The 26,902-nt window shown below is 45.1% G+C and overlaps 1 protein-coding gene across 2 annotated transcripts in view; it reads left to right on the top strand.

Moving 5' to 3' along the window:
* Positions 1–2,840: 2,840 nt before the first annotated feature.
* Positions 2,841–26,902, top strand: part of LOC149358287 (glutamate receptor ionotropic, kainate 2) — a 372,085-nt gene continuing 348,023 nt past the window's right edge. For both annotated transcript variants that reach the window (XM_089570314.1, XM_089570313.1), the window contains exons 1-2: positions 2,841–4,049; positions 8,327–9,747. In XM_089570314.1, coding sequence (XP_089426440.1) covers positions 9,603–9,747 — 145 coding nt within the window. In that variant the 5' untranslated portion in view covers positions 2,841–4,049; positions 8,327–9,602. The remainder of the gene's footprint in view (positions 4,050–8,326; positions 9,748–26,902) is intronic.

Genomic DNA, 26,902 nt, shown 5'->3' with positions numbered 1-26,902 from the left:
TACGAATGTTATAAAACATTCGTCCGACCTAAATTAGAATTCGCATCAGCAGTATGGGATCCTCATCAATCTAACCTTTCTATAATCCTTGAAAAAATTCAAAACCGCGCTATCCGTTTTATTTATTGTGACTACTCTTACTATACTAGCGTGTCCTCTTTAAAATCCAGAGCATCTTTGCCTAACCTTGAAACTAGAAGAAAAATATCTCGACTATGCCTATTCCACAAGTTCTATCATTCACCATTAGGATCATCTATCATATCAACAGCTCATCGTCCTTCTAGCCGCAACAACCACATCAAGACCGTATATCCACCCGCTGCAAGAACTACACATCATTTCCGTTCTTTTTTTGTCATATCATCTCGGGACTGGAACGATCTGCCGCCGGAAGCCGTACTCATCGTCAACTGCATCGACTTCAAGAAAAAGATTGAGGCCATCCTTATGTAATCAGTCATCTTTATGTAATCAGTCATCTTTATGTGTCCTGTAATCTTTATGTATCCTGATCTTTATGTACTCTGTAATCTTTATATAATCTGCATTTAATCCGCCCATCCCTCATGTAATGCCCCACAACCGAGGCCTTTGAGGTAATAAATAAATAAATAAATAAATAAATAAATAAATAAATAAATAAATAAATAAATAAATAAATAAATAAATAAATAAATAAATAAATAAATAAATAAATAAATAAATAAATAAATAAATAAATAAATAAATAAATAAATAAATAAATAAATAAATAAATAAATAAATAAATAAATAAATAAATAAATAAATAAATAAGAATGCTATCCACACTTGTGGGAGCTGGTACTTTGACTTGAATATGCTGGAGAATGGGGTTTGTACAGTGCTGTGAGCATTTTATGTTTCTTTGGCAGCATAAACGAAAAGTATTGACATGCACCGTATCATGCATATACTTCGGCCACCACAAGAATAAGTAGTATATAATTTGATTTCATTTGATTTAATTCCACGAACGAAAGGGTACAGTGACTGCGAAGAAACAAGGGTAAAGTGGTCCTCAGATGAGGCTTGACTGGCCCCAAGTTCCATTACTATGGATGCAGCAGGGCGGAGAGAAATATTAGAAACAAGAACGATAAAAACACAAATACGGCAAAGGAAAACATATAAAACAATTATCAACATTTGATGCGAATTCTACGAGAGTACACAGCTTAGACAGTTCAGAATCATGAGCAAGGGAACATTTAATACAAATTCCTAGCAGGACAAGTGAGCACATCGATTTTACATTAAATAAGATCAGTAACTTCGGCAACCTGTGGAATGACATTTGTTGACCAGAATTGTTTCGTAGACCAAATATTTTAGGGGAATCCCCCAAGGTGGAGTAGATTTGTAATAAGGGAGTAATTACTCATTGACGTCCACCCGAGCGCAGCCATACGGCCACAAAGGAAAGCTATACAGCTTTCACAGAAACTTCGTAGTTAAAGAAAAATTCGTCCTGGTCCGGGGTTCGAACCCGGGACCACCGCCACACCGGAGCAGTCGCTCTACCAGTTGAGCTAACCGGGACGGCAAGCTTATGGTAGGGCGAGAGCGAATTGATCTATAACTCGAAGTGGGAACAGTGTTGACCAAATATTTTAGGGGAATCCCCCAAGGTGGAGTAGATTTGTAATAAGGGAGTAATTACTCATTGACGTCCACCCGAGCGCAGCCATACGGCCACAAAGGAAAGCTATACAGCTTTCACAGAAACTTCGTAGTTAAAGAAAAATTCGTCCTGGTCCGGGGTTCGAACCCGGGACCACCGCCACACCGGAGCAGTCGCTCTACCAATTGAGCTAACCGGGACGGCAAGCTTATGGTAGGGCGAGAGCGAATTGATCTATAACTCGAAGTGGGAACAGTGTTGACCAAATATTTTAGGGGAATCCCCCAAGGTGGAGTAGATTTGTAATAAGGGAGTAATTACTCATTGACTCCACCTTGGGGGATTCCCCTAAAATATTTGGTCAACACTGTTCCCACTTCGAGTTATAGATCAATTCGCTCTCGCCCTACCATAAGCTTGCCGTCCCGGTTAGCTCAATTGGTAGAGCGACTGCTCCGGTGTGGCGGTGGTCCCGGGTTCGAACCCCGGACCAGGACGAATTTTTCTTTAACTACGAAGTTTCTGTGAAAGCTGTATAGCTTTCCTTTGTGGCCGTATGGCTGCGCTCGGGTGGACGTCAATGAGTAATTACTCCCTTATTATAATTGTTTCGTAGGTGAGGAACACAGCAAGTCTCTGGAACTCGAATTGTTTAGAGGGCTGCGCGTTTTGTGAGATTAGCGAGAGAGGTAAGAATTTCAAGGTTATCTTTTGCAACTTTTCAGTAAGTGGTCAGCAAGAGAATATCTAAGCAAGAGGCCAAAAGCAGCCACTTTGAAGTCTGAACGACCTAAACGCTTCTTGCTGAGTAGCAACGAAAAGGCAGTGGTGGTGCGCCCATTACACGATTGTTCACCCACTCCACCTCGAAAGAAGCAAGCAAACTTCGGAGGAGCTCGGTCAGGAGTACTATTCCTCACATCGCTGGGGAGGCGCGAGAGGAAAGGAACCCCAGCCTCCTTCACTCCCGCTCTCCTCTTCCGCGCATGCGCGCAGCGGCTGACTGGGTGGGCGTGTGCGTGTGTGAGAGAGCAGTGGCGGCGCTACGCCACGTGTCGTTTTCTAGTGCTGGTCAGGCTGCCGCCGCCGCCGCTAGCGGCACATCCCAGACACAAACCCTGGTGGCCGATCCGGGAACTAGCCTCATCCCGACGCCGCCACGGGAGGCGTCCCGGTTTTGATCCGACGAGTTTTCCGGGAGCCGCTCGTGTGCCAGGGACTCCGGGCTCCTCTTCGGAGGAGGGTCTCGTCGACGTACCGCGCCGAACGCCGCCGCCGCCACCGCCGCCGCTGCCGCTGCCTCCTCTGGGACGGGAAACGGTTGTTTGTGGCCTCCGCTACTTTTCGCTCCGCTCGGGACACGCACCTTCGCTTCCCCATCTTCACTATTCTGTGGTCGGCGTTCGGCTTCCCTTAGTTGGCTGGGTTCTGTGACTTTTCCTTCCCTCATTAGAGAGCGCCACGCTTCTTCCTCGATGCCTGCTTGATCGTGGCCTGGCGCGTGCTCGCAACCTGTCCTCTCCCCTTCAGCTTCCTCATTTTGTGCGCTACTACTACGAGTGAAACGATTCCCTATTCCCCGAGTCCTCGACTGCCTTGTTTGTTGTTCTAGTTGTTCGGGCTTTTAAATAGAAGTTGTTCCCTTCAAAGTTCTCTAAAGTGGTGGGGGCCGCCCCGACTGCAGTCGAGGTAACGCGCTGAGAGCGAGGCGAGCGAATTTTAGGAAGGATTTGTTACTTGGCCTGCCGGCCAGCGAACCGGCTACTTCCCATCGTTTGATTCGGTTTCTAGATCGGAGTGCATCGATTGCACGAGTGCCATTTGAACCGGCAGGAAAAAGTCTCGGGCAACTGTTGGAGACGAAGAGCCGCCGATCGAGTATGGCTCCCAGCCAACTAGTTTCAGTCGCGGTTATCGGCCAGGCTTGGTTTTCGATTCGCAACCCGTGCTCCAACGTCAGCGAAGACGAAGAGGACGACACCTCCGACGAAGACGCTGTCGTTTCTGCGGTCCTCACATCATAGACGGAGCGCTGAAGAGAAAAAAGACAGTGGGTTCGGACTTCTTGGATTCTCAGGCCTCGCTTCATCTTCCCCGCTGAGGTCAAGCAAGCCTACATTTTGCCTTTGTTTTACGTTTTGTGTATCTGTCGTTCTGCCCTCTTCGTAGCTAGGCTCCTCACTCTTTTTCGGAGCACCTTTTGGAGCAGCGCGCGCTCATTTTTGCCTTTTCGGCACCGCGACCACCTGTGGAGTCAGCGCTGCCTCTCCCTGGTCAGACTGCACTGTCTCGGACTGCGCCGGGCAGTTTGCTTTATTTTTTTTTTGTGGTGTTAGTGGTGGTGGTTCCTCTGCTGCTTTGTTCCAGAGAGCTTTCCACTCAAGTCATCGGATCAAGGAACGACGTGAGTGTGCATTGAAGCAGCAATTTTTAATATCTTATTCTCGAATCTATTGAATACGCCAATATTGATGTAGTTCGCTGTGCTGGAAATTACTCTGAACGTATCGACAAGAAAGGTTTATGCGGTCTCGGCGCTGTGTAGACTCGGGAGGAAAAATTTGGTGCGTTGTCTCGAATACAAATTTACTGAAATGCTGTTTCGCGACCCAGGTGCCTCCTATAGATACCGGAAAGCATACATGTCCCCTCATATATCACTTCTGGTAGTTGGCTGGAGTGGCTTTTTCGAAAGAAGTTTCCTCTCACGCGAACCCGTATCCCGTAAACTTTTGCCCCGTCTAAACACAGCAAGAAAAAAAAGCTTAATAGTGATGAGGAGTGATCATAAGTTGCGATGGTTCCATCTGATTGCAACGCGTTTGAACAATGGAATAATTTCAGTCGCGTTGCAAATGCAAGCAAGTTTTTTTGGTGAAACGTCCCTTGAGTCACCTTTAAAAGTGCCTTCTGGTCGAAACATTATGCTACCGAACTAATGGGCCTTACTTATTCATTTATAACTTAATTTGTGCTCAGGGAAATTGTTTAGAGTGGTGTAAGGATGGAATGAGAGTGTACTTAAAATTAAAGCTCACCAGAGTGGCGCTCCAGGCGCCTTCGCTAAGAGGAGTCTTTGTTAAAGTTAATTAGACCTACACCAAGATGTTCTGCTATCATAATCCAAGTGTCTAGACATTATAAAGGAATGCTTTGTTTCCGTCAGCGTGAGTATTAAGTTTCCAAGTAAAAATCTTTATTCTTGTTCGGTTAGTGCTTAAACATCATTATGGGCATTCATTCATAAGGGAAGGAAGGGGGGGGGGGGGGGTATGGTTGGGTCTGTACAGCTTTATCGGCACCGGAAATTTGATTATTTAAAAGTCATGTACGTCAAGTGACCATGACTGTTGCTTCGCTTTTAGTGCAGGTTACTAAGGTAGTATCGCTTGCGAATGTGTTTTCCTTCAAAAAATGAGATCTTCACGTGCAATTGCATTACTTTAAAATATTTGTTTCGAGTCATCAGAATAATTTCACATTGAAGAGTTTCTCTAAAAAACTATCATGTTTTGGGAGTAGTTCTAAAAGGTTGGAATTCTTGAAGTTCAAAAGCTTCAACTTGAGTATTCTCGACCATGTGTTGCGAGTGCTTATAGAGATGCGGTCAAGTAGTTTGCCGCTACTGTAACTGCAAAAACACTTATTATGAAGTCTTTTATTGTTGTCATTAAAATAATAAATCAGAGCTTTTCAAGCGCGGAGACACATTGCAAGTAATTTAGCTTAATCGTCGTTCTCAATCCACTGATTATTATTGAAACTTTGCAAATTCTTCCGTGCTTTAAATTCTCTCTAAAGAAGGCCGCACATCGTTAACAATTTTCAGAAAAGGACTGCAGCGCACCATTAGTTCTCCTTAGCGTTATGAATGTTAGGCCATGAGAAAAAGAGAACAATCCGAAATGATACATTTGCGACACAGCTGAATGTATGCTGTTTCATTGTTTCCTAAAATGACACAACCACGTGCATGACTGAATTTTCCCTGAATCAATTTGCCTTGATTCAAAGAATGCGCCCAAGGCTTACACATTGAATGTTAAACTTCCTTCGTCGTTCCTCATGAGATATGTGAAGACTTTGTGGGAAGATCCCAGAAGTGGAGTAGGAGCGCTATATATAAACTGCAAAGAACACTCTGATAGGAGCAAATACGATGTGAAGGCGCCATGCAGGTTCAGATGAGACTACTGGAGAAAGCTGGGTTAACATGTTGAGGCATATTGCTTTTCTAACTGAATTTACTGCACATTTGTCTGCCGGATATAGTTTTCAGGGAGAGAAATTTTGCAAGACTAGTTCCACTAAATTTTCTCATGAGACTAGGACGCAATACTTCGCTCTTGCTGCCACCCGCTTATTCATTTTTATGCTTAGCACAGTGGCGACACTAGGATTCGGAATGTTCGCTCATAAACGAAAGTTTTCACTCCAGTGTGCGCTGATTTTCCTTAATACGGGCAGCGCATTTCATTTTCATGTGTTGACGCTCTGACGCACAGTTCAGTTATCTCGTCCTCGAAGGTTCTTATGTGGCTCAATTGCGCAAGTTTTTTTTTTCTTATTAGCCTCGATGACCCCAACCAGGCTCGAACGGCGACAACGACCGACTTATCGGCTATAGCATTAGTCCCTATAGCTGACTGGTGCCTTTTAAACACAATCACACAGCTCGCCTCACCGCCTGAAAGCGCGGATCAAATCGACTCCGGGCAGTGTGCTACATAATCTGTTCTGTGGTGCATTCTCCTGCATTGGCTTTGGCAACATTGTTGCAGTCACTATAGCTGTGATTTACTGGGCGAGATATGTGCACCGTTTGCCTTCCGGTATTGGGCCAAAGGCACCGGTACGAACAGAGAAAAAGCAATCGAGCTAACCAGGCGCTAAGCTGATTAGGAGGTTAATTAGCCGCAGGGTGTTGACAAAGAAACAACTCCCAGATGTAACTGGTAGCTGATCTTTGAGGCACGCTTTCTCTTTGTCCACTGCATTATGTGCCCATTGAAGATACGCATTATCATCAAGCGCAATTTTAGCCCAGGTTTTGAAAGAAAGAAGGCCCGAGGCTTTCTCATCTTTCTATCCGGTAAAGAACTTGGATTGTTTGACACAAACAGGCAAAAAAGAAATGGAGTGATGATTGGAACCCGACAACCTGCTGGTCGAGTTGCAAATTTACGCATAAAAAAAGAAGGATGAAAAATCAGTCTTTGTTTTTACCCAGAACGAAAAAAAAACAATTGCATGAATATAGAATGTAAAGCCCTATTTTATCTCCGGGAAAGTGCCTTCTGCGCATATATTATCAGTTATTTGGAGGTGAAGAAATTTCAAGATTTTACGGCAGTGACAGATTTTCAGTGAAGCTCGAATGTCAGCCACTCTCCTGTCGTATTCTGATGTTAAGCAAGGGGGAAGATAGTTTTCAGAACTAGCTGCAACGCACATACAGTATAGTGTACGTCGACATACGCAAAGGCATAGCGAACGCTATAAAATAGCGTCAGTTGTCCTGCGCATGCGTCCAACGCTATTTCAAACCGAGATTTTACTTACGTTCGCATTACGTACGCAATTTTTCGAATTTAGCGTGCGTGCTCTTGCGTACGCCAGGAAAAATAGCGTTGTCAACATGGCGGCGCCCACGTCTCCCGCTTCGGAGAGAAATTGTCATTGTTATTGAGTTTTTAGGCATAATCATTGGCCTTAAATGGAACATGGGATGTTCGCTTTGCCTCTTCTTGCCGACAGCAGAACGAATGAGTGATAAACTTGCCCTATTTTGGATTCTGTGTAACGATTCCGCCGTTCCTAACCCTAACAAAACAGAGTGGAAGCTTGGGCGAGTTGATGACGGTTCACTTGCCACATAGCGCTAAAAAAAGACACGGACACAGGGAGACCCGTCCTGTGTGTCTCCCTATGTCCGTGTCTTTTTAGCGCTCTGTGGCAAGCAAACTAACAAAACACCGCCGATTGTGGATTGGCTTGATTTGGATTTTTACGCCAAGGTAATCATACCCTTGCCAAAAGTAGCCGCTTCGGCGGTCAGCTGGCCCATGACCGGTCGTGGCTGGGCCATTCCAGTGCTCGTAGCACGTGTTGGTGCTGACATCGTTGTGGTGCTCGTAGCACTACTCATTAGGGGACGCCGTGCAACCGGCTATCTACGGGATACGACTTGGATATGCTTGGCCAATGCCTTGGCCAAGCCCGAAAATTATGACACAAAATGTTTTTACATTATAACACCATATGGCGCCACTGCGGCCTTAGCTATCGTTGCGTTCGAGTTGTACAGTAAACTAAAACTGCTCTTGTGACTTCCACAGTAACCTCCCGCTAGATGCTTGCGTATAACGTACGTAAGCTCTCATACGCTATACTAAAAATCTCTACTAGTATCGAAAATGACGTCGTTAACAACGGGGGCGATGATCCGTCTCTTCAGGCGAAATCAACATTTCAGCTTTCAGTCATTAAGCTAAATGTACAGCTGATTACTTAAATATCACTCAGGTATAATAATAAATTGCTCACAGTTACAATAAATGTTTAATTTATCCCGTTAGGCTGCATATGTACTAAGTACTATGAAACAGCTTACCTCTGATGCAGTGAATGCGCTGATTATATTTTACTCGTTTATATAGCGGCACACTTTTCTCTTTGCAGGCGGAGAGCGTCCAGACTAGTTGAGACTGCCGCTACACTGCAAGACGACTTGAAGCTTGGAGGAAACCTGGCTTTTCCCGGAAGCGTGGAAGGCTCTTAGATAGTTTAAAAAGGGGAGCTCACCGCGCTTCTATTCACTGTGAAAACAGGGAGCTTTCCTGCGACGACAGCTTAGGGACTGTTAAAAAAACCAGTCTCCTTTACGCAGTGCGTTTTGTTTTCGGTGCCAAGAAAGAACCGATCCTTGGCGACGGAAAAGCGACCACGCAAATAAGCTTCTCGGACGAGACCATCACTGCAGCGAGCTCGGATAAGGCACGTCCGCAACAACTCCGACGTGAAATTTGCATCATTCAAGAACAAGGTGTGCCAATCCAAAATTGGACCTTATCGGACAGTCACAGATGCTACTCCGTGTCGCAAGCGCCTAAGCCTTTTTTCCGCTGCATACGTGAGCGCTTCATAGGCGGTTCGCGCATTGAGAGACGTACGACTACGACACCAAACGTCAGGTATCGTCGTGTGAAGCATCTAGAATTTTCTAGAGCCTCAAATCGCAATAGTGCATGCCCATTAGCGCAGGCATCTGTGTTTCCTCTAGAAGTTTGTTTCAAAGCAAAGCCTTCAACGCGAAGTCAACGTGGTCACGGGAACACGACCGCTTGACGGTCACTGTTATCCCCTCATGCAATTCGGATATCTAACCATTACTCCGAGACAACGAGAAGGACAATAGGAGTGTCAAAGTGCCGTAACTATACTAGGAATCGGTCAGTACAGGGATAGACAAGTCGAGAAGCCATGTAGGCGGACACTTAACTGGCTGGACTGTTCTGATGGCTCCAGCGCTGAACGAAGAATACTGCACGCGCCAGGAGCTAACAGCTTTACCACCGTGGTGGCTGGAGTCTGCGCAGGCGCGGCTGAAATAGTAAGCCATCATCTTCAGACTGCAAGGATACTAAAGGACATCCAGCAAGCCACGGTTAAGCCAGCTCCTTCTGTAGCATCTTCTGCAGAGGACATCGTTCGAGCCGTGGTCTGCCGACTCTCCCACAGCGGCATTCGCGGTGCCAGTGGCGATGGACCAGTGAAGTTATTTTTGTTGTGTGTACGGGACAAGACAAAGGAAGGAGAGGGACTCGCGGTGGCGGGCGCTGCCCACCCTGCACCATCTTGGTCGCCGTCTTCGAGCCGGGAGGTGCCTCCGAAGCGGCCGCTGCTCCGGACGTGATGACGTGCTAAAGGAGGGGTGGGGGGTGGCGGAGGCCAAGCGATGAGCGGGGCGCGCCGCTTCAGCTGGCAGCCCCTGTGGATAGTCCTGGCCGCCTGGCAGTCGCTGCCCACGCTCTGGCCGCTGGCCGACCCGCTTGCGCTGCACGCCGAAGCTGCCGCGCCGCCGAGATCCGTCATCAAAATTGGTGAGTCGATGTTCCTCCCTCGGCGTGTTCTCACGTGCGGCGCGCACAACAGGTCGACCAGAATGTCGCTGAAGAGGCTGCTGGCTCATTAAGCCTTTAACTTGCCATCTCCGCATTCTATTGCATGGCTAATCCACGGAGAAAGTAAAAAAAAAAACAAGCAAGCAAAAAGATTGAAAGGGAGTAGCTGAAACTGCTTTAAAATTTGAACGATATGACTATTAGGCTGATTAGTACGTTTTCTAACGTTTGAATAAGGAAACAACGCGGGCAAGGCGAAAGCCTGAGACAGACCAGGCACTTACTTGTCTGCCTCAAGTTGTTGTTCTGTCCCTGTGCTCTTTCCTCGTGTTTTAATACTATTTATTTTTAACCGCTCAAAATCTCCTTGTGTTTCAGTGCTGTTTTTTTTTAACCTCTCTGAATCTTGCGCGCCGTCAACGGAGACCAGACATGTGATCACCTGTACGCTGTGTTAGTATGGTTCAGGACAGATTTCAGTAAAAAAGCTTAAGAGCTTTTTTAGCCACGTTCTTAAAGAAGAAAATTCGATAGCATTTAGGTTGCCTGCTATGGAGTCTACACTCAGTGTCTAATGATCTTGCGATTTTCCGACCAAAACTCCGGCTGGAACCGATTCGATTACCAAGAACTTACTAGAAGCAACACAAAACTGCGCAGAAAGATTCATCCACTCGGCCTGCTATGATTGGCTACTGCCCTATGATTGATCCACTGGTGGTCACGGGGTGTTGATTACGCAATGACCCTCTCAGTCACTTGCATAGATCGCGGGGAGTCCGCATACCACTCCTGGTGCAGTAAGTAGTGCAGCGGTTAAACGATGCGCCACTGCACCGGCAGGCGGCTGTGCCACCGATGGCGCTTGTGAGACGCAGATTGTTGTTCTCGAGCTCCCGCTCATGCGCAGCTCCACAATGGGCAGGTGGCAACGGCACTGAATATGTTAACGATGGGCAGTTCGCTCACAATCAGGTGGGCGCGTTGCCACCGTCACGTTGGGCAGGTTGCGATGACGTCACAAGGTCATGTGACTTGTCTCGACCTATCAGGAAATTTCGTGCCAGAGAAGCGCGAAATTTTCTGTGAGACGACAACTTAAGTACTATCGCATTAAAATCTTTCTCGCCTGCTCGACGGCGATTTACTTGAAAAGCTATCACAAAATGTGACCCGCTGTGGTGACTAGTTTTTTCTTGTTTTTCGTGACTATGTGCTTTTGTTGTCACATTGCACTCTATTTAAGCCCCTTTTCATGCTGCTCTTTATTTATTTCTTTTGGTTCTAAAGAAGCCCGCTGTTTTTATTCTAAGTACGGCGTTTCTGCCCTCCGTGCTGTGGAAGAAACACATAGCCTAGCTGGCTTTGTATTTTTGAAATAGTTTAGGTTTCTTTGGCTCCGTGAGGGCCGAGTCTCTGCTGTTACGTTGAGGCAGAAAGTACAGCATGTGAAGCAGAAGGTTTCATATCTTTGATCTGATTTCTGACTCGTTTAGGCAGACGCTAACGACAGTCGGCGTCCCATTGGAAGTAAATGTGATTTGGACCTAATCCATTTATTTATTGCTCCGCACAGCCTATTTTTATTTTAATCTAGTTGAACGTGATTGTTTGTTACTGAAACTGGCGCAGGCACGTCATGACCCTACATCTGTGCATACCAAAGTGGCTGTTAGACTTCACAGCTCGATGATTGTTCGGCCTTTGTGATCGATGCCGTTCAGTGCAGGTAATGATGAGCGCAGTAGGTCACATTTTTTCGGGGCGTGTGGTAGGGCTTATAATGAAAAACAAAACACCCTGTACAAATGATAGTGACAGTACGAAGGGTGTAAGAGAAGTCAATCGTGTCGCGACAAGAGTTTTATTGATCCATTTGGAAGCAATAAACACATATAAAAGATCGTCTGCGTATGTAATAAAGTCATGTGTTAGCATTTTTATCTTTTCATTGTATTCTCTTCGTGCTACCTATTGGTGCGTGGCCTTGGCCTAACATACCGGGGCAAAGCATTTCCTTTACATGACACGGTGTTGAAGGTTTTAGCTTTTAAAATGCAGGGTGGTACCTTTGGGAAGTTTGCGACATTCTTCGCAAGATAAAAAAATCCAGGGAAAAAATGGCAAAATGCTAATGGCGTCTCGGGAATAATCAATATTGAATGTCCCTCCTGGTATTACAATTAAAAGCCGGCTGTTGACTTTAAACGTTGCGTTGAGCTTGTAGTTTACGACTTATTAGCTTAAGCAGCGTGAATAAAAAGGCAAGGGCATGCGCACAATACCAACGCAATTTTCCCGCTAGAACTTCATATTTTTCTTTTTCCCCGTCTTGAGAACATGATTTAACAAGATTCAGAACCAGCGGACTCCATCAAATGTTTGACTGCATAATAAATTATTATCATATTTGTAACCGAATGCTGTAATAAACAGGCTAATAACAATAATAATGCTAATAATAATTATTATTAATATAAGAACACAGTGAATGACTACACTAATTGTGTCTGTTTCCATCCGATACCGTAGCAAACATGCAGCGTAGTGTAGCGAATTTTAAATGTTTCGAAACATTTCGAACTTTCGTTCCTTGCGTAATGCAAATGAGGCGCGGCCACAGCGGGAAAATCTAGATTGAAATTTGTCATACTCATGCGAAAATAAGTACAACCGAAGCGGAAAAATTATTTTAAACTATTTGAAGGAATTGCTGGTCCTTTTATTAACGATACCCTGCGCGCGGATGAACCAGATCGGACAACGCCACTGATTCGAGACTTAACTTCTCATAATATAAATACTGTACCTAAAGGCGAAGAAATTAGCTTAAAATTAAACTCTGCAGAGTGCGGTGCACTATATGTAAGGGAATATTACAGGAGTAATAATATGGGACAGTAGATTAGCGGTATGGATTGGAGAGAAAAAAAATGTTGATTTATCCTAGCATAAAAATATTCAAAAGGTCACCTAATTTCATTATGGGCTTGCAATGCGATAGCATTAGCAGCTCTTGATTCCTTTATCAGAAATGACCTAACTCTCGGTCCGGTGACGTCACTTTTCTCCAGCCGGTGAGAATGCTTCCATCTGGTGGCGTTACTGCCCTCTGGCCAATGAGAGTGCTCCGCTCTGGTGATGTCACTTTTCTTCAGCCAATGGGAATGCTCCGGACTGGTGACGTCACGTACCTCCAGTCATTAAGCGAATTTTTTTACCAACGACGCATTTTGGCAGTAATGAACACAAGAAAGCTGACTTTGGAGGGGCATACAGTATCGAGAACGAGTAAAATGAGTAAAACAAAAATATGAACAAAAACAACAACAATAACAAACAAAAAAATAAGCAGCAGAATAGGTTGTCATGGATGCTCTCTGATGGCGCAAGGAAGGAGCTTGAAACTCACGCATACAAGCACTTAGCCGCGAACCTGTCTCCTCAGATCGGTGCACCTAAGCGTTTCTGCACTCAAAATGGCCGGTGCATTTGTCGCTCGTCCATGCACAACCCTTAAGCTGCACTCACTCACAGCCGCTCATCGCTGAAATGCGCGCAAAAGGCAGTAGTAGGCTTCGTGGTAGTGCAAGAGAGAAACGCTGTTGTACTCCGTACTCTCTGGTCCTGAATAAAAGATAACGAGAGAAAGCAGCCACGCCAGCGAGCGGAGTACTGAACGAAACAGACCGAAACTTTTAAATCTGGTGTTAAGCTGAATGCGCGGCCGCTCTTTACCGAGTTCACGTGTTCCAGAAGTGCCTGGGCAGAAAAGTTCCGCTGCAACGCTTGCCTCGCTAACGAGTCTTAATGGACTCTCGCGGTTCTGGTTTCCTTTTTTCGCTATATTGCGTATTATCGCTTGAAACGCATTTCCCGTTTCAGCGAGAAAGTGTTGGTGCTGCGCTGGGTGAGAGCTAGCCGCTCGTTCGTCCGTTCAAACTCCGAGCGAGTCTGCAGCTTCGATATTGTCGTTTTGCGTGCGCACAGTCTATATGGCAGCAATGCCAGCGGACCGGAAAGGATATCGGTCACCGGTACTGAATGCATCTGGCCTGGATCTGCCAGGGGTGGGATTACGCCAGCCTCTGTGGCTTAACTGTAGATAGATGCTCGGAGCACAAGCTGCCGCTTCAGATCGCAGCTTCCATCTTCCCCACACTGAAAGAGGCGGGCGTGCAAAAATTGGTAGGATTTTAAAGTAGTGAAAAGGAGTAGGTGTGCGAAAGCCTGTGCTCATTCTTCGCCTCTTCTTTTTTTCGTCGTCAGCATTTTGCGCTTTTCATCTTCAAATTCTTTGTCCATTCGACGGCAGCTGGCGTGACTCCTTCCTCCCATTGGCTGCAGCTGGCGCGACGCTTCTCCGAACTTGCCCGAGCTTACCCGAGTTACTACGAGGTTTCACTCAAGACGAGACTTGACTCTATAGCTCGGGGTTGGTAGGTCTGGATTAGTGCTTTCACACCAAAAGAGCACCTTTGGTGGTAGAAGCGTTTCGCCCACTGAGCACACCCGGAAACGACTCGCTAATGTTTAGAACTCTCAATAGCCTGCTCACATTGTGACAGTTTGGGAGGAGTTTGTTCTTCCTAGCAGCTAGAGAAAGCATAGGATTGAATCGAAAGTTTCTTTTGCGTTTTCGTGGACGTGGTGCGCTCACAGAGCGCAAGAGCGCGAACGGTGATTTTGTACTTTTAGTCGTCATGGGTGCTATTTGCGTAGCAGGATATTGCGGAGACGCATTTGCTGCTGGTGCCAACTTCCTCGTCAACAGCTGCTTCAGTATGAGCATAAAACACACTTGCCTCCTTCGCGGTATCCGGGAACGCATTCGTAGCAGGTCATCATCATCATCATCATCATCATCATCATCATCATCAGCCTGACTACACCCACTGCAGAGCAAAGGCCTCTGCCATGTATCTCCAACTAACCCTGTCTTTTGTCAGTTGCCGCCACTGTATCCCCGCAAACTTCTTAATCTCATCCGCCCAACCAACTTTCTACCGTCCCCTGCTACGTTTGCTTTCTCTTGGAATCCACTCCGTTACCCTTAAGGACCAGCGGTTATCTTGCCTTCGCAATACATGCCCTGTCCAAGCCCATTTCTTCCTCCTGATTTAAACTAAGATGTCATTAACCCGCGTTTGTTCCCTCACCCACTCCGCCCTCTTCCGATCTCTTAACGTTACAGCTATAATTTTTCTTTCCATAGCTCGCTGCGTTGTTCTTAACTTAAGCTGAACCCTCTTTGTTAGCCTCCACGTTTCTGCCCCATAGGTGAGTACCGGTAGGATACAGCTGTTGTATACTTTTCGTAGCAGGTAAAGACATCTAACACGCAGAGAAAGCCTAATGGGGTGCGCAATGGGTGTTTTCTTGCTGCTAACTCCCTTTTCACTATATGTGCGGGTGCAGTAAGGGCGGTATACATGAGATTATGCCCTCAGGGGTGCAGAAGGACCTGCAGCGTAAAACTCACCGGGCACTAGAAAAAAGGCTTCTTTACGGTTAAACGTCTTGATCTTCCCCTTATAAAAAATGTTCTATAGACAGACTATAGTCTTCTTATACTCTCTATTGCGTTTCGATAGATATTTCTTTTTGTCTATTCATAGTTTCTAGAATGTCCATAGAGAAAAGTCTACTAAAAGTGTATGGCCATAAATCTATAGATTATCTCTACACTGTCTATTGCATTTGTATTGCCTATAATTTCAGCGGTTCGCTGTACTGCATGACGATTGCTGACATACATCAACAACTGATGTGGCTTTGCACGCCTACAATTCAAAGGTCTTGGCATTGATAAGTTTCTCACACTGCTCACGTTTGCTTCGTTACGAGGGGAAGAGGGACCAGCGCGGCGACAGAGGGAAGCATATACCTATTGTCGAGACGAGATGGATGCCCTCTTTTGTTTTCCACATAAGGCACCTAAAAGGAAATCTGTCTGTAAGCTTTTCCTGTTGTGAAAGTTGCGAAATCACTGGCCTCCATCCCCGTGCCATTTTTCAAAAACGGGTGTACAGATGTACCACTTATCTTTCGCTTCTATGCTCTTTTTTTTCTTTTTCTTTGTATTCGCGCGTCCCCGCCGCACAGCGATATTCTAGAGGGTGATGGTTTCGCAAACCTGAGATCTCTCTTCCTACGACGGTGGCGAGATATTTCATACACGGACTTCAGAGAGCCGGCCCAGATGTGCTGACTCCGGGGAATGATGCAGGCTTGCGCATGCTTTCACGTATTCCATCCAGATTGCCGCCCGCTCGCTCGAGAATTGACGAGCGATTTTTGTTGCTGGTTGCTTGCCATTGCTGCTGTTTGGGCCTGTAAGAAGGAATGAGGAACAACGGATACTCAGAGGCGACGGCACGCTAACTCTTGCATTGCGAACGCCTGTGTACGTTGGCGGAAACGTCGAAAAAGTAAAAACGATGGTTACGAAATACATTTCTAGCCCTTGTCTTGCTCCCAGTCCGTTCTGTATCCAGAGGCATTTATTTACACGCATATCTTGTCTTATTTATTTGTTGGTTGCATTGTGACTCGAAAATATTTCAACGTCGGGAAAGACACTACTTTTTTGCTAGGTCTTTCGGGCGCTACAGATTTTTTGGCCAAATTACGTGGTTCCGTAAAGAAGGCTCTCTGTTTATTCAGATCCTCCAGGCGGATTTAAGTGCGCAGAGCTATTTAGATGTCCACCTTTTTCTTTTTTGTTCGCGTCAAGAAAGGTGCTACACTGTTCACATTCAGCGTGTTGAAAGGGCAGGTAAAGAACATCTGACGTCATGTGAAAAGGCAAAGATTGTGGTAATTACCCGACCATAATATCTACTTTAGTAAAAAAAAATTCTGCATTAGTAAACAAAGTAAAAAATCCAAAGCTCTTAGTGACCTAAGGTCAGAAGGTAACCGATGTGCATTAGCTTAAAGTCGCAGTAATGTAATTGCACAGGTGCCTACGAAAGTTCTTGGTACAAAAAAAAATCACGAAAAAGCCTAATTTCATTGCAGTCTACGCAAGCAAACACATACTGAATAACGTGTTCTGCACTTCTCTGTGTTACTTGTGGAATGCACCAATCAATATCAGGCTGCACCTGTTATGCCTCGAGGTAAATTAACTTTTGACGCTACAGCGTTAAGGGCGGCGTTGTTCGGAGAACCCAGCTAGGTTGCTGCCGTCGCCGATGTGTGCGGAGAAGCCGGATTGGTCGAAAGGGTCATGACGTCACCCGTGGAGCTGTGGAAATAAAAGTGACAAAAAGTTATAAAGCTACTGATTGTCATTAGGACATATAAGTATATAAAGTAAATAAGAAAAGGAATTGGTAGCAAGTCAGGAATCGAACCCCTGACCATTGCATTGCGAGTCAGACACACTACCTCTGGACCGCGCAGGTTTTCTTTCTTTCAGGGTATCTATTCTACATGGTTATGTACAGAAAGAATATACATATATATATATATATATATATATATATATATATATATATATATATATATATATATATATATATATATATATATATATATATATATGTAAGAAGGGGGTGAAGATCGGATGGATCCGGTAGAACATAAACGTAATTCGGCTGACACACGGTAGAAAAACAACTTTATTCTAACGTTTCGACTAGGGTCTGGCCTTCGTCACTCTGACGAAGGCCAGACCCAGATATATATATATATATATATATATACGCGTGAGTGGCTGCGAAACACAATACCTGAGCTCTGTACAAACCGTGAGGAAAACAGCGGGAAATCAGCACTACGCATAACATGACACACCTAAGCAACCAAGCACTAGAAAAAGGGCAATGAAGAGCAGATTCGCACGACTTGTTTAAAGTGGAGCTTTTAATGTGTGCCGTGAGGTATTTCACATAACGATTGTAACTGTCAGAGAGGAAACAGTGCCCGTGGCTGCCTGGGCAAGAGGAACCACTGAATTCCGTTAAAGGCGGAGATCAAATGTCCTCCAAATCTTTCTTTGTTTCCGTGTTCTGAAAACTTCTGTCCGCGACTCTACCTTGTCTCCAGTATTCTTTACGAGCAGTGTTCTGTTGCACTTAGGCGATGCATTAGCTTTGCGGGGTTCTGATTTTGATAAAAAGAAAGTAACGCGTTAAAGTGTCCATCGTTCTTGTTTCTCTGTTTTTATATTTCTCTGTTTCTAGTTCTTTCGAGACATAACAGGCAATGACAAGTAACGAATAACTAGCAAGCATTCGTCGGCTGAAACACAGACAATTTTCTACCGAATATTAAAACTACATAATAGTTTTCTTACAAACTTTTAAATTGCTTCGAGCGTTTAGCCCTTCGCTACCTAAATCAATTACATGAGCACTTGGTCCCGTGAAAGTTTGTCGGGCTTGAAACCCGCAAATATTCTAGTTTCCTGCGCACCTCTGTGAATGGTACGAAGAACCGCCCGTCCGCAATATCTACGCTTAAAATAGAAAACAAATATGCGCGACGTTAGGCGAAAATATTTGCAATTCTTGCTATTAAACTTCGCCGAAGACATGCCTGCTTTAACCAATCTTGCAAGCCGAGAAGAAATCAAAATCTCGTGGGGTACAGAAAGTTCGCTTACAGATATATCCGAGCCATTGGATAAATTCCTTTCGCTTTCTATCTACCTATAGAACACGGTAGGGTCGCTGCGTTGAGCTGCGTTAGCTGCAAAAGGAGGAGAAAACTGTAACTAAGTGTGTTCTTCTCTGGCTCGCGATGTTCAATAACAGTATCCACAACGCGTCTACCACTGGCTAGGGCAGGAACTCCGTATCAAGAACATCAGCATAAACAGGAACATTACAAAACGCGTGCCGCCCATACGCCCCGGTTTCTATATCTGCTGACACGGTCATGTAATCAGCATTGCGACAAAATCGGAGATTGCGGGGAAGACCGAATCGCTTTTACTTCTCAACTCCGCAGGGCAGAAATTGCCTGTACGTGGCCTACGAAATGGCCGAAGCCTTTACCCATTTCCCGAATTCTCATTGCTTTCTGGAGCCTTTTATCTGCTTTGACTCCGATCTGCAAGCGCGACTGAACGCACCGAACGTTGCGGATGAAATTGCCTCGCGTCATTTCGAAGTCGGTACATGCTTGCACGAGAGGGGATATGTGAGGAGGAAGTAAAACCATTTATGTATGTTGGGTGCATGAAAGAAAAGGAAGGAGAAAGCATGAAAGAATTATCCGAAAAAGAAAAACGACAAGGAAAAAACGAAGAAGCATTTGCATGTAAGGCGCCTCCGTGGAAAGCACGTGTCAGTCGTGTTTCCCGCGATTGTCCGCGCTTGATTCATTTCCTCTTTGGGAGGCGAAACGCGAATACCACAGCCCCCAGGCGCCTCCTCTTTCACCCTTCCCCCCTTCCCCCCTTCCCAGGCAATGCCTATACGCACAGGCACCTTATTGTATCGCCTTCATTTTTTGTTTTATTTCTCGCCGCCATTCCTCTTCACGTATTGCATCGGCGACGCCCAATACTGCATTTCTGTTCCTCTAGAATTCCTAGGCGATCGCTGTTTTCTCTCTTTCATTTTTGTCGTGTTTTTTTTTCTCGTTTTTCCCTCAGCCACACGAGGCATAACGCTCCACGAAACCACGGAGCCGGGACGGCGGACCTGTGTCTAATCTGCATTTCATTGACGTCGGTCTAAAAGTGGCTTCTCTCGGCGCGTCACTACTGTTGCGGTTGCGTATAGATTTTGGCCGTCCAGCGTTGATAATCTCGCTCATAAAAGATTCGAATTTTCTCAGTCGCTTTTTTCCGACGGAGAGTCTTTCTTTCTTTCTTTCTTTCTTTCTTTCTTTCTTTCTTTCTTTCTTTCTTTCTTTCTTTCTTTCTTTCTTTCTTTCTTTCTTTCTTTCTTTCTTTCTTTCTTTCTTTCTTTCTTTCTTTCTTTCTTTCTTTCTTTCTTTCTCTCTTTCTTTCTCTCTTTCTTTCTTTCTTTCTTTCTTCCTTTCTTTCTTTCTTCCTTTCTTTCTTTCTTCCTTTCTTTCTCTCTCTCTTTCTTTCTTTCTTTCTTCCGTTCTTCCTTTCTTCCTTCCTTTCTTTCTTCCTTTCTTTCTTTCGTCCTTTCTTTCCTTTTTCTTTCTTTCCTTCTTTCTTTCTTTCTTTCTTTCATTCTTTCTTCTTTTCTTTCTTCCTTTCCTTCTTTCTTTATTTCTTTCAAATTTCTTTCTTTCTTACTTTCTTACTTTCTTTCAAATTTCTTTCTTTCTTACTTTCTTACTTTCTTACTTTCTTTCTTTCGTTCTTTCTTTCTTCCCTTCTTTCTTACTGTCTTTCCTTCCTTCCTTCCTCCCTTCTTTCTTTCTTTCTTTCTTTCTTCCTTTCTTCCTTTCTTCCTTTCTTTCTTTCGTCCTTTCTTTCCTTTTTCTTTCTTTCCTTCTTTCTTTCTTCTTTATATTTCTTCCTTTCCTTCTTTCTTTCTTTCTTTCAAATTTCTTTCTTTCTTACTTTCTTACTTTCTTTCAAATTTCTTTCTTTCTTTCTTTCTTACTTTCTTACTTTCTTAGTTTCTTTCTTTCGTTCTTTCTTTCTTTCCTTCTTTCTTTCTGTCTTTCCTTCCTTCCTTCCTTCCTCCCTTCTTTCTTTCTTTCTTCCTTCCTTCCTTTCTTTCTTTCTTTCTTTCTTTCTCCATTTCTTTCTTTCCTTCTTTCTTTTGTTCTTTCGTTCTTTCTTCCTTTCTTTCTGTCTTTCTTTCTTTCTTTCTTTCTTTCTTTCTTTCTTTCTTTCTTTCCTTCCTTCCTTCCTTCCTTCCTTCATTTTTTCTTTCCTTTCCTTTTTCATTCTTCCTTTCTTTCTCTCTTTCTTTCCTTCTCTCTTTCCTTCTTTCTTTCTTGTGCGGGAGTCGGACGAATATTCAAAACATGGTGAATGCATGCAATGTGTTCTGCGCTACCGTGAATCTGGGACAGGGGCACCATATAGTTCACTTGTTTTGCCGCGACGGGGTGCAACACCAGAAATAGCGACTATGTATTTTTTTTTCTTGGTAGAAAAATACACGCGAGACTGAAGCTTAGATCTGGGAACCTCTTAATCTGTGTGGTGCAGCGTTTGACTACCCGACTACAACGCCATGTGTAAATGGGTGTGGACCGGGTGACTTATAGCCCTGCATCATGAGATGTGGTAACCGCACTGTGAAAATGTCAATTTCGGTCAATTTTTCTATCTATTTTGACAGCCATGGAACTGAACAATAGACAGCTCAGTCAGTGCTCTATTCGACGCGGCTTGGAAAAAGGGATGAAGCAGTAGATTCTTCAAAAATTCATTTTTTGTCGCTCGAAAGCGTTCTAAATTTCCGTCGTTTCTAGAGTCGCGCGTTGGTCAAACTGCGAATGGCTTTGGAAGAATATCAGGGAAGCAAACGAGACACCTCCGATTTCTACGTGTAAGCGTGATCACCTAGAACGAAATCTTATAGAAAAACAATGCATTTTCTTCACGATTAGATATAACAGTCAACGTAAGCTGTCCCTTTAAAGCGCGATAGGCAGCAGGGCTTAGCGGCGCTAGCTAAGTTCTGCCCCAAATTCCTGAAAACAGTTAACTGTTTTCCATGTCAAAGTTTCAATCAGGAGTCTTGCAAAGATAACTCTGGCTTTAGCAGCACTCTTGGTGAGAGTGCCATAAACCACGGAATGCATTCAGGAGCATGTAGAGAAGCGCTGCGGTAAAAAAAAGAGCGAATCGATATGATGAGGAAAAAGTCGCAGGAAGCTTCGAAGAATACTACGGAGTCGGTCCCAAAATACAAAATTTTTGTCGTGCTGTCGTAACGACAGATATTTTGTTGTCCGCGAAGTTGTCTTTTGTCGCGACAGGACTGGCTATGTCGTTGCGACAGGGGACTACCAGATGCTACAGAAAATCCTGGCGCCGCGAACAAAAAATTTTTAAATATGTTTTTCGATATATGACCATAATAATTACTAGGCTTTGGTACGCGGTCTGGCTTACACCCTACGATCGCAGTCTCGCCGTGAGCATACGAGCAAACAGCGGAAGGTGACTTAAGCCACCTGCTCCTTTCTTTCCTTATGTGACCGATCTCCAGAAAAAAGCGGTAGGGCTTATTTTTGCTTTCAACTTAGAATTCTCGCTCAGGGATAAAATATCTCACGACCACTACTTTTTACGAGAACAGGGACGGCTTATACATGCCTTTCTCTTCTATATTCAAGACCTAGGTTCCCAAACTGGCGACAGATGCACCTGCTAAGTTGAATGCTGTAGCGTCGCAACTGCCCTCATTCGCTTCCTATGGGATAAAAGAACGTGGAGAGACAGGGTGAGACACTTTAAAGCCAGCTGTAGAGGTCTGGCTGGTAATAAGACAGGTATGCTGCCCCAGTAGGCAGCGATGGACTATACTGCGCACACACACGAAAATCACCCACGCACAAGCACACTCAAAGCCTATGAGCCTGAAGGAACATTGACGAGACCGGTGCCTGTGAGAAACGACTCAAACGCGTTCTTGGCGCTCAACGACAAGGCAGCATTTTCCGAGGCTCAAGAACATTTGTAGGATCGAGGGAGGAAGCAGGCGCATAATTTGAGAGTACGCGGACTTGGGTATTCTATGTGTCGATGTAAAGCAGTTGCATATGCAAGCGAAGTACTCAGCGACTTCACGCGCGTGGGAAATGTGCTTATAGAAGTACCTGAGTTTCCAATTTCTCTGAAGGCTATTGGACAGCAGGAGAAGGGGAACCTTCAAGCCATGCCGGGTGAGATTTGTTTTTCGATCTTACGCCCCGCAGTCCTTTCGGTGTAACTTGATTTTTTTCGCTTATGTTAAGAATTTAAATTTGAAAAGGGATCCATAAGAGCGCGATGAGAAAATGGAATCTGAAAATAAAATTGAAACGAGTCTATCGAAGCTCAAACACAGTAAAGCGAATGCTTGACGCCAGACCCGTGTGTAGAATAGGAGTGTAGTGGCTCCACAGTTGTCAGCACAAGAGTTCGTCTCAGTGAAATTGGGTATTGGGTTGGAAGGCAAGGCTTGCGTTCGGCAAGGGCCTCACAAATACTTGCTCACGCGGAAACGCTGATTCCTGGTTCATGGCAGACACCGGATGGCATATATGTCTTTCACTGTCTCATTCGGCCAACTAATGAGCCCCGTGTAATTACTAATCCCTTTGTAATGCATTCTACGAACTTCTTAAAGTCAGTTCTCGATTGGTTGAAGCCAGCTCAGAATTTCATTGCCTTTGACAATGTTTATAGCCATAAGGTGACACGTTGGCTGAAGAATAAGCGTTCTCAGTGACCTGCCATATCTGCACCTGCAAACTTGCTGACCTTTGTCTTGAACTTTGTTCCAGCTTTGGCGGTAAAGAGGCGTGGGTTCGATGAAAAAACTCTTGCTGCCTCTTTATTTATCCCGACAAGGTAGAACAGTGGGCAGGTTTCTTTTTCCTCCAATCAGTAAGAGCTTTTTCCTGCATTATTTTACAGTGCATTTTGGGTTGTTGGATGTTGCCTTGTGGAAGAGTATGAGTTCCAGGGACGAGCTTGCACGTGCTTACGTGCCCCCTTTTCCCCTTATACTTGCCTGCCTTTTCGCCTTTGCTTCCTTAACATCTCGTCCAGCTATGTCCATGACCTGGAAGTAATCTGGACCTCACTGCAGCACGCACGATTAACCTGACTCGTGTGCCATAGCACGTGCGTTCTCTAAGCTGTATTTCAGTTCTTCATATGAGCTCCTGCAGTAGCGGCTAGTTAATTACAGCAGCGCGAACCGAGCGACTGCAGCGCCCCCGCTATAGGCGGTCGAAAGGCGAAGGGCGCGCCGCACACGTTTTATGCATTACAGAGGAAGCGGCGCACAAAAGACCGTCGCGCATAGCACCGCTGAAAAGATCCCCTCGAACATCCGCGCCACGGTCCAAGGACGCTTGTTTGTCGAAGGCTCCAGCGGATTGCGCTCGGGCTCTGTCCAATGAAGCCATTAATCTCATTAGGACTTATCCGACGCACGCGCCGCCGATAGCGCGTCGTCGTCTTCGTTCGAGCGGCTTCGTGTGCTTAGAGCGCACATGCTTCGTTGTAATGCGTGCAGAGAAGCTCAGTGTCGTGTCCGCCATGGAGTCGTTCCCTGCGGGCGTAGAGGGGAGAAAGGCACGAAGCAGGCATGGTGTGAGGAGACGATGAGAAACTGCCGCATCATTCTGTGTGTCTGTGAGCTCGTTATGGGGCGGGCAGGTTGCGAGGATGACGCGCCCCATTAGAAGTTTTTCCTTCACAAATAAACCAGCTCGCGCGGGGATCTTTTCATCCCTCGGTTCTCGCTGAGACGCCTTGGGACTTGTCGCCGGCGTTTCCGTGCCCGTAATTTTATTTTTTCAATTTGCTTTTTCAACTATATATGCACTTCGGTCAAATGGGCCCTCTTCTTTTATTTTTAGTTTGTTTAAGCCGGTTGATGCTTACCAAGTGCAGGCTATTTGTCATTCCAGTTTATTTTTACCTTATTTTCTGATTTTAGCATATAATAAGACTCCGATTGGGGCAGGTTCAGGCACTGAAACTGCCCCTACCGAAGAGCAAACGCTTAGATATTTTTGCTTCTCTAATCGGTCAGATTAGAGTGTCAACAGTAACATAATATTGTTATTAGAATCTATTGATAATCGCCTCCCGATAATTCCGACACGAAGAGGGCCAAAAATTTGTTCGATTTTTGTTGAGGTCGAATAAAGTGGAGCGTTTTTCGAAAGACGTGACGTTGTAGGTACGTGAGCGCGAGTTCGAATAATCTGGAAATTTGAATTAAGCGAGTTGGAATTAACGAGATTTCTCTAATATCTGAAGCTGTTGCTGCAATATCTGAAGTTGTTGTGGGCGTCATATAGAGTATTAGAGTTGAATGGAATACTGATAGTGCTTTGCAGAATTTAGTATTCTTGTTCGCTGCTAACGCTTGGCGAGCTTCGTCCGTAGAAACACAGCAACATTAGGGCCTCGCGCATGGTCCAGGACAAGTTGGGATCACTTATTTCATGCCTCACTGATATAGGCGTGATTACGCTGCTCCAGCTAGCATTATTTCTTCTCAGCTGCTCAGGAAACTGAAATTTTAATCAATAATCACTATGTTCTCATATAGACACGGATCATTCCAATTTATGACCTCTTTTATCAGAAAAATTTGAGGCTTATTGGTCCAGTCTTTATCAAGTTAAATGGTCCTACTTGTGAAATTTAAAAAAAAGAAATTTCGTTTTCAATTAAGGAATATGTGCTTCATTATTGGGTGTTCGATTCAGTGGTCGGAGATGAGCATTCATGATCGATTCGTATGCGAAAAGTTTGCTATTAATACTTCCTTACTTAGCCTTTTGTCACTCACATTCAAAAGTCGTTCGGCGCTGACATCTACATCTTGTTCATACAAGAAACATAAAAATTGCGCGGACAAGACAAAAGAAGGGCAGGGGGAGGGGGTGCCGACTTATCAGAGGTAGTGGTTCAGTGCGATAGGCTGGTATAATGCCAGGGGACAGATGCTTGCGCACATGTTTTCGCGTTTCCATACCCCCCCCCCCCCCCTCTCTGCCCCCCCCCCCCCCCCCCTTCCTAAATGCAGAAGAAGAAATGCTGAACGGTGCTCATATTCGCTATACGTTGGAGTGTTCTTACGCCTCGCGTATCGACCTTTACCTACTGCACTGGTTGCAAAGCACCCATACATGTTATCAGATTTTATCCTCACCTACAACCGGAGGCACCAAAGTGCTGCTCAGCTACGTTATTTTTACGGAGTGCTACAGAGTTACATATTTGGAACGCATAGCAACGCCTGCAACTACTGAAGGAACGAGCTTTTCTGATTGAGTCGCTCTCTGACCTTCGACGCCCATTTTCCTCGCTACGTCGCTCATGTTCTCTCGAAAGAAAGGGCTTTTTTGTACACTTCTCGTTCGAACGCAAGGTCGTGATTTACCTTGAAACTTTTTTCTTTGTTTCTTTTTTCTATTACCACTGTTATCCCAGGGAGCAAAAGTTCATTGTGAACGCAGACATCGTTTGCAGCCGAAACGACGTTCGCCACAATGTCGAAGTGTCTTTGTTTTGCTTCATTTTGATGGAATTGGAGGAGGTTGGACCTGACTGCTACCTGCGCCTCCAGTCGCCTGTCGAATTCAGACAGAGGGCTTGATTTTTGTGTTTGAGTCTCTACATTTGATTCCACCACGTTTTTCTTCCCGTTTTGTCTCCTTCAATGCTCCGTGTTTGGTTCTGACGGGAAAAGTGAAGCGGAGTGACAATCCGCTATAGAGTTACGCTGCCTCAGCTTATTTGCCGACAATCTCGAGTTCCCGAAAAGACGCGAGGCGGCTGACCTGTGCACTGAGGGACAAGAAACAAGAAGAAAAAAAACAGCACAAAGGACGGATGAAATGGGAGGCGCAGAACATTCACAATATCCGTTGGCGGCCAACAGAGGAACGGAACGCCGAAAGAAAACGGAGCTGAGTTATGAGGTTTATCGATCGTAGCTTTCTTGTTAAAGGCAGATTACTTTCATAAGCCCAGCGAAGTTCGCGAGATGAAATTGGCCGCCCTGTTTTCGCAGCGTAGCTGGGTCGCGGTTCCTGTTTCGTTCTCGCCATTTTTTTTTGTTTGCTTTTGTCTTCGACACACCGCTATTCGTTGGAGAGGAGAATAGAATAGAAATCTACACTTTGTTTTCTCACCAAAAGCCATGCAGTGTTCTGAAAGACCCTTGAACGGATCAGGCGCGCTATTGCGCACCAATTCGTGACGCGGGACTCTCGCGGCGTCTGCTCCTTGGAGTGAAAGCAGACGGCACAGCAAGGGCGCAACGCGAAGCCGGAGCGCTTTGTGAATGTTCTTAATTAAAAAGAAAACTAAAAATTTTCTCGCTACCATCCTCTGCACACACTGGACGATATGGTTGTACGCTCCAACTTCCTTATTCCAAAGACAACACGAACTAGGCTGACAGGAATGAAAAAAAGCACTTAAGGGACTTGCCTCATTAGCGCCTAGTTTCCATCCAACTGGTAAATACTTTAATCGGTTTGCAGAAGGACGCGGGAAGGT

This window comes from Amblyomma mixtum, chromosome 2 (assembly GCF_055824585.1).
Source record: "Amblyomma mixtum isolate Tamu chromosome 2, ASM5582458v1, whole genome shotgun sequence".
NCBI lineage: Eukaryota > Metazoa > Arthropoda > Arachnida > Ixodida > Ixodidae > Amblyomma > Amblyomma mixtum.
This window is presented reverse-complemented; position numbering and strand designations above follow the sequence as displayed.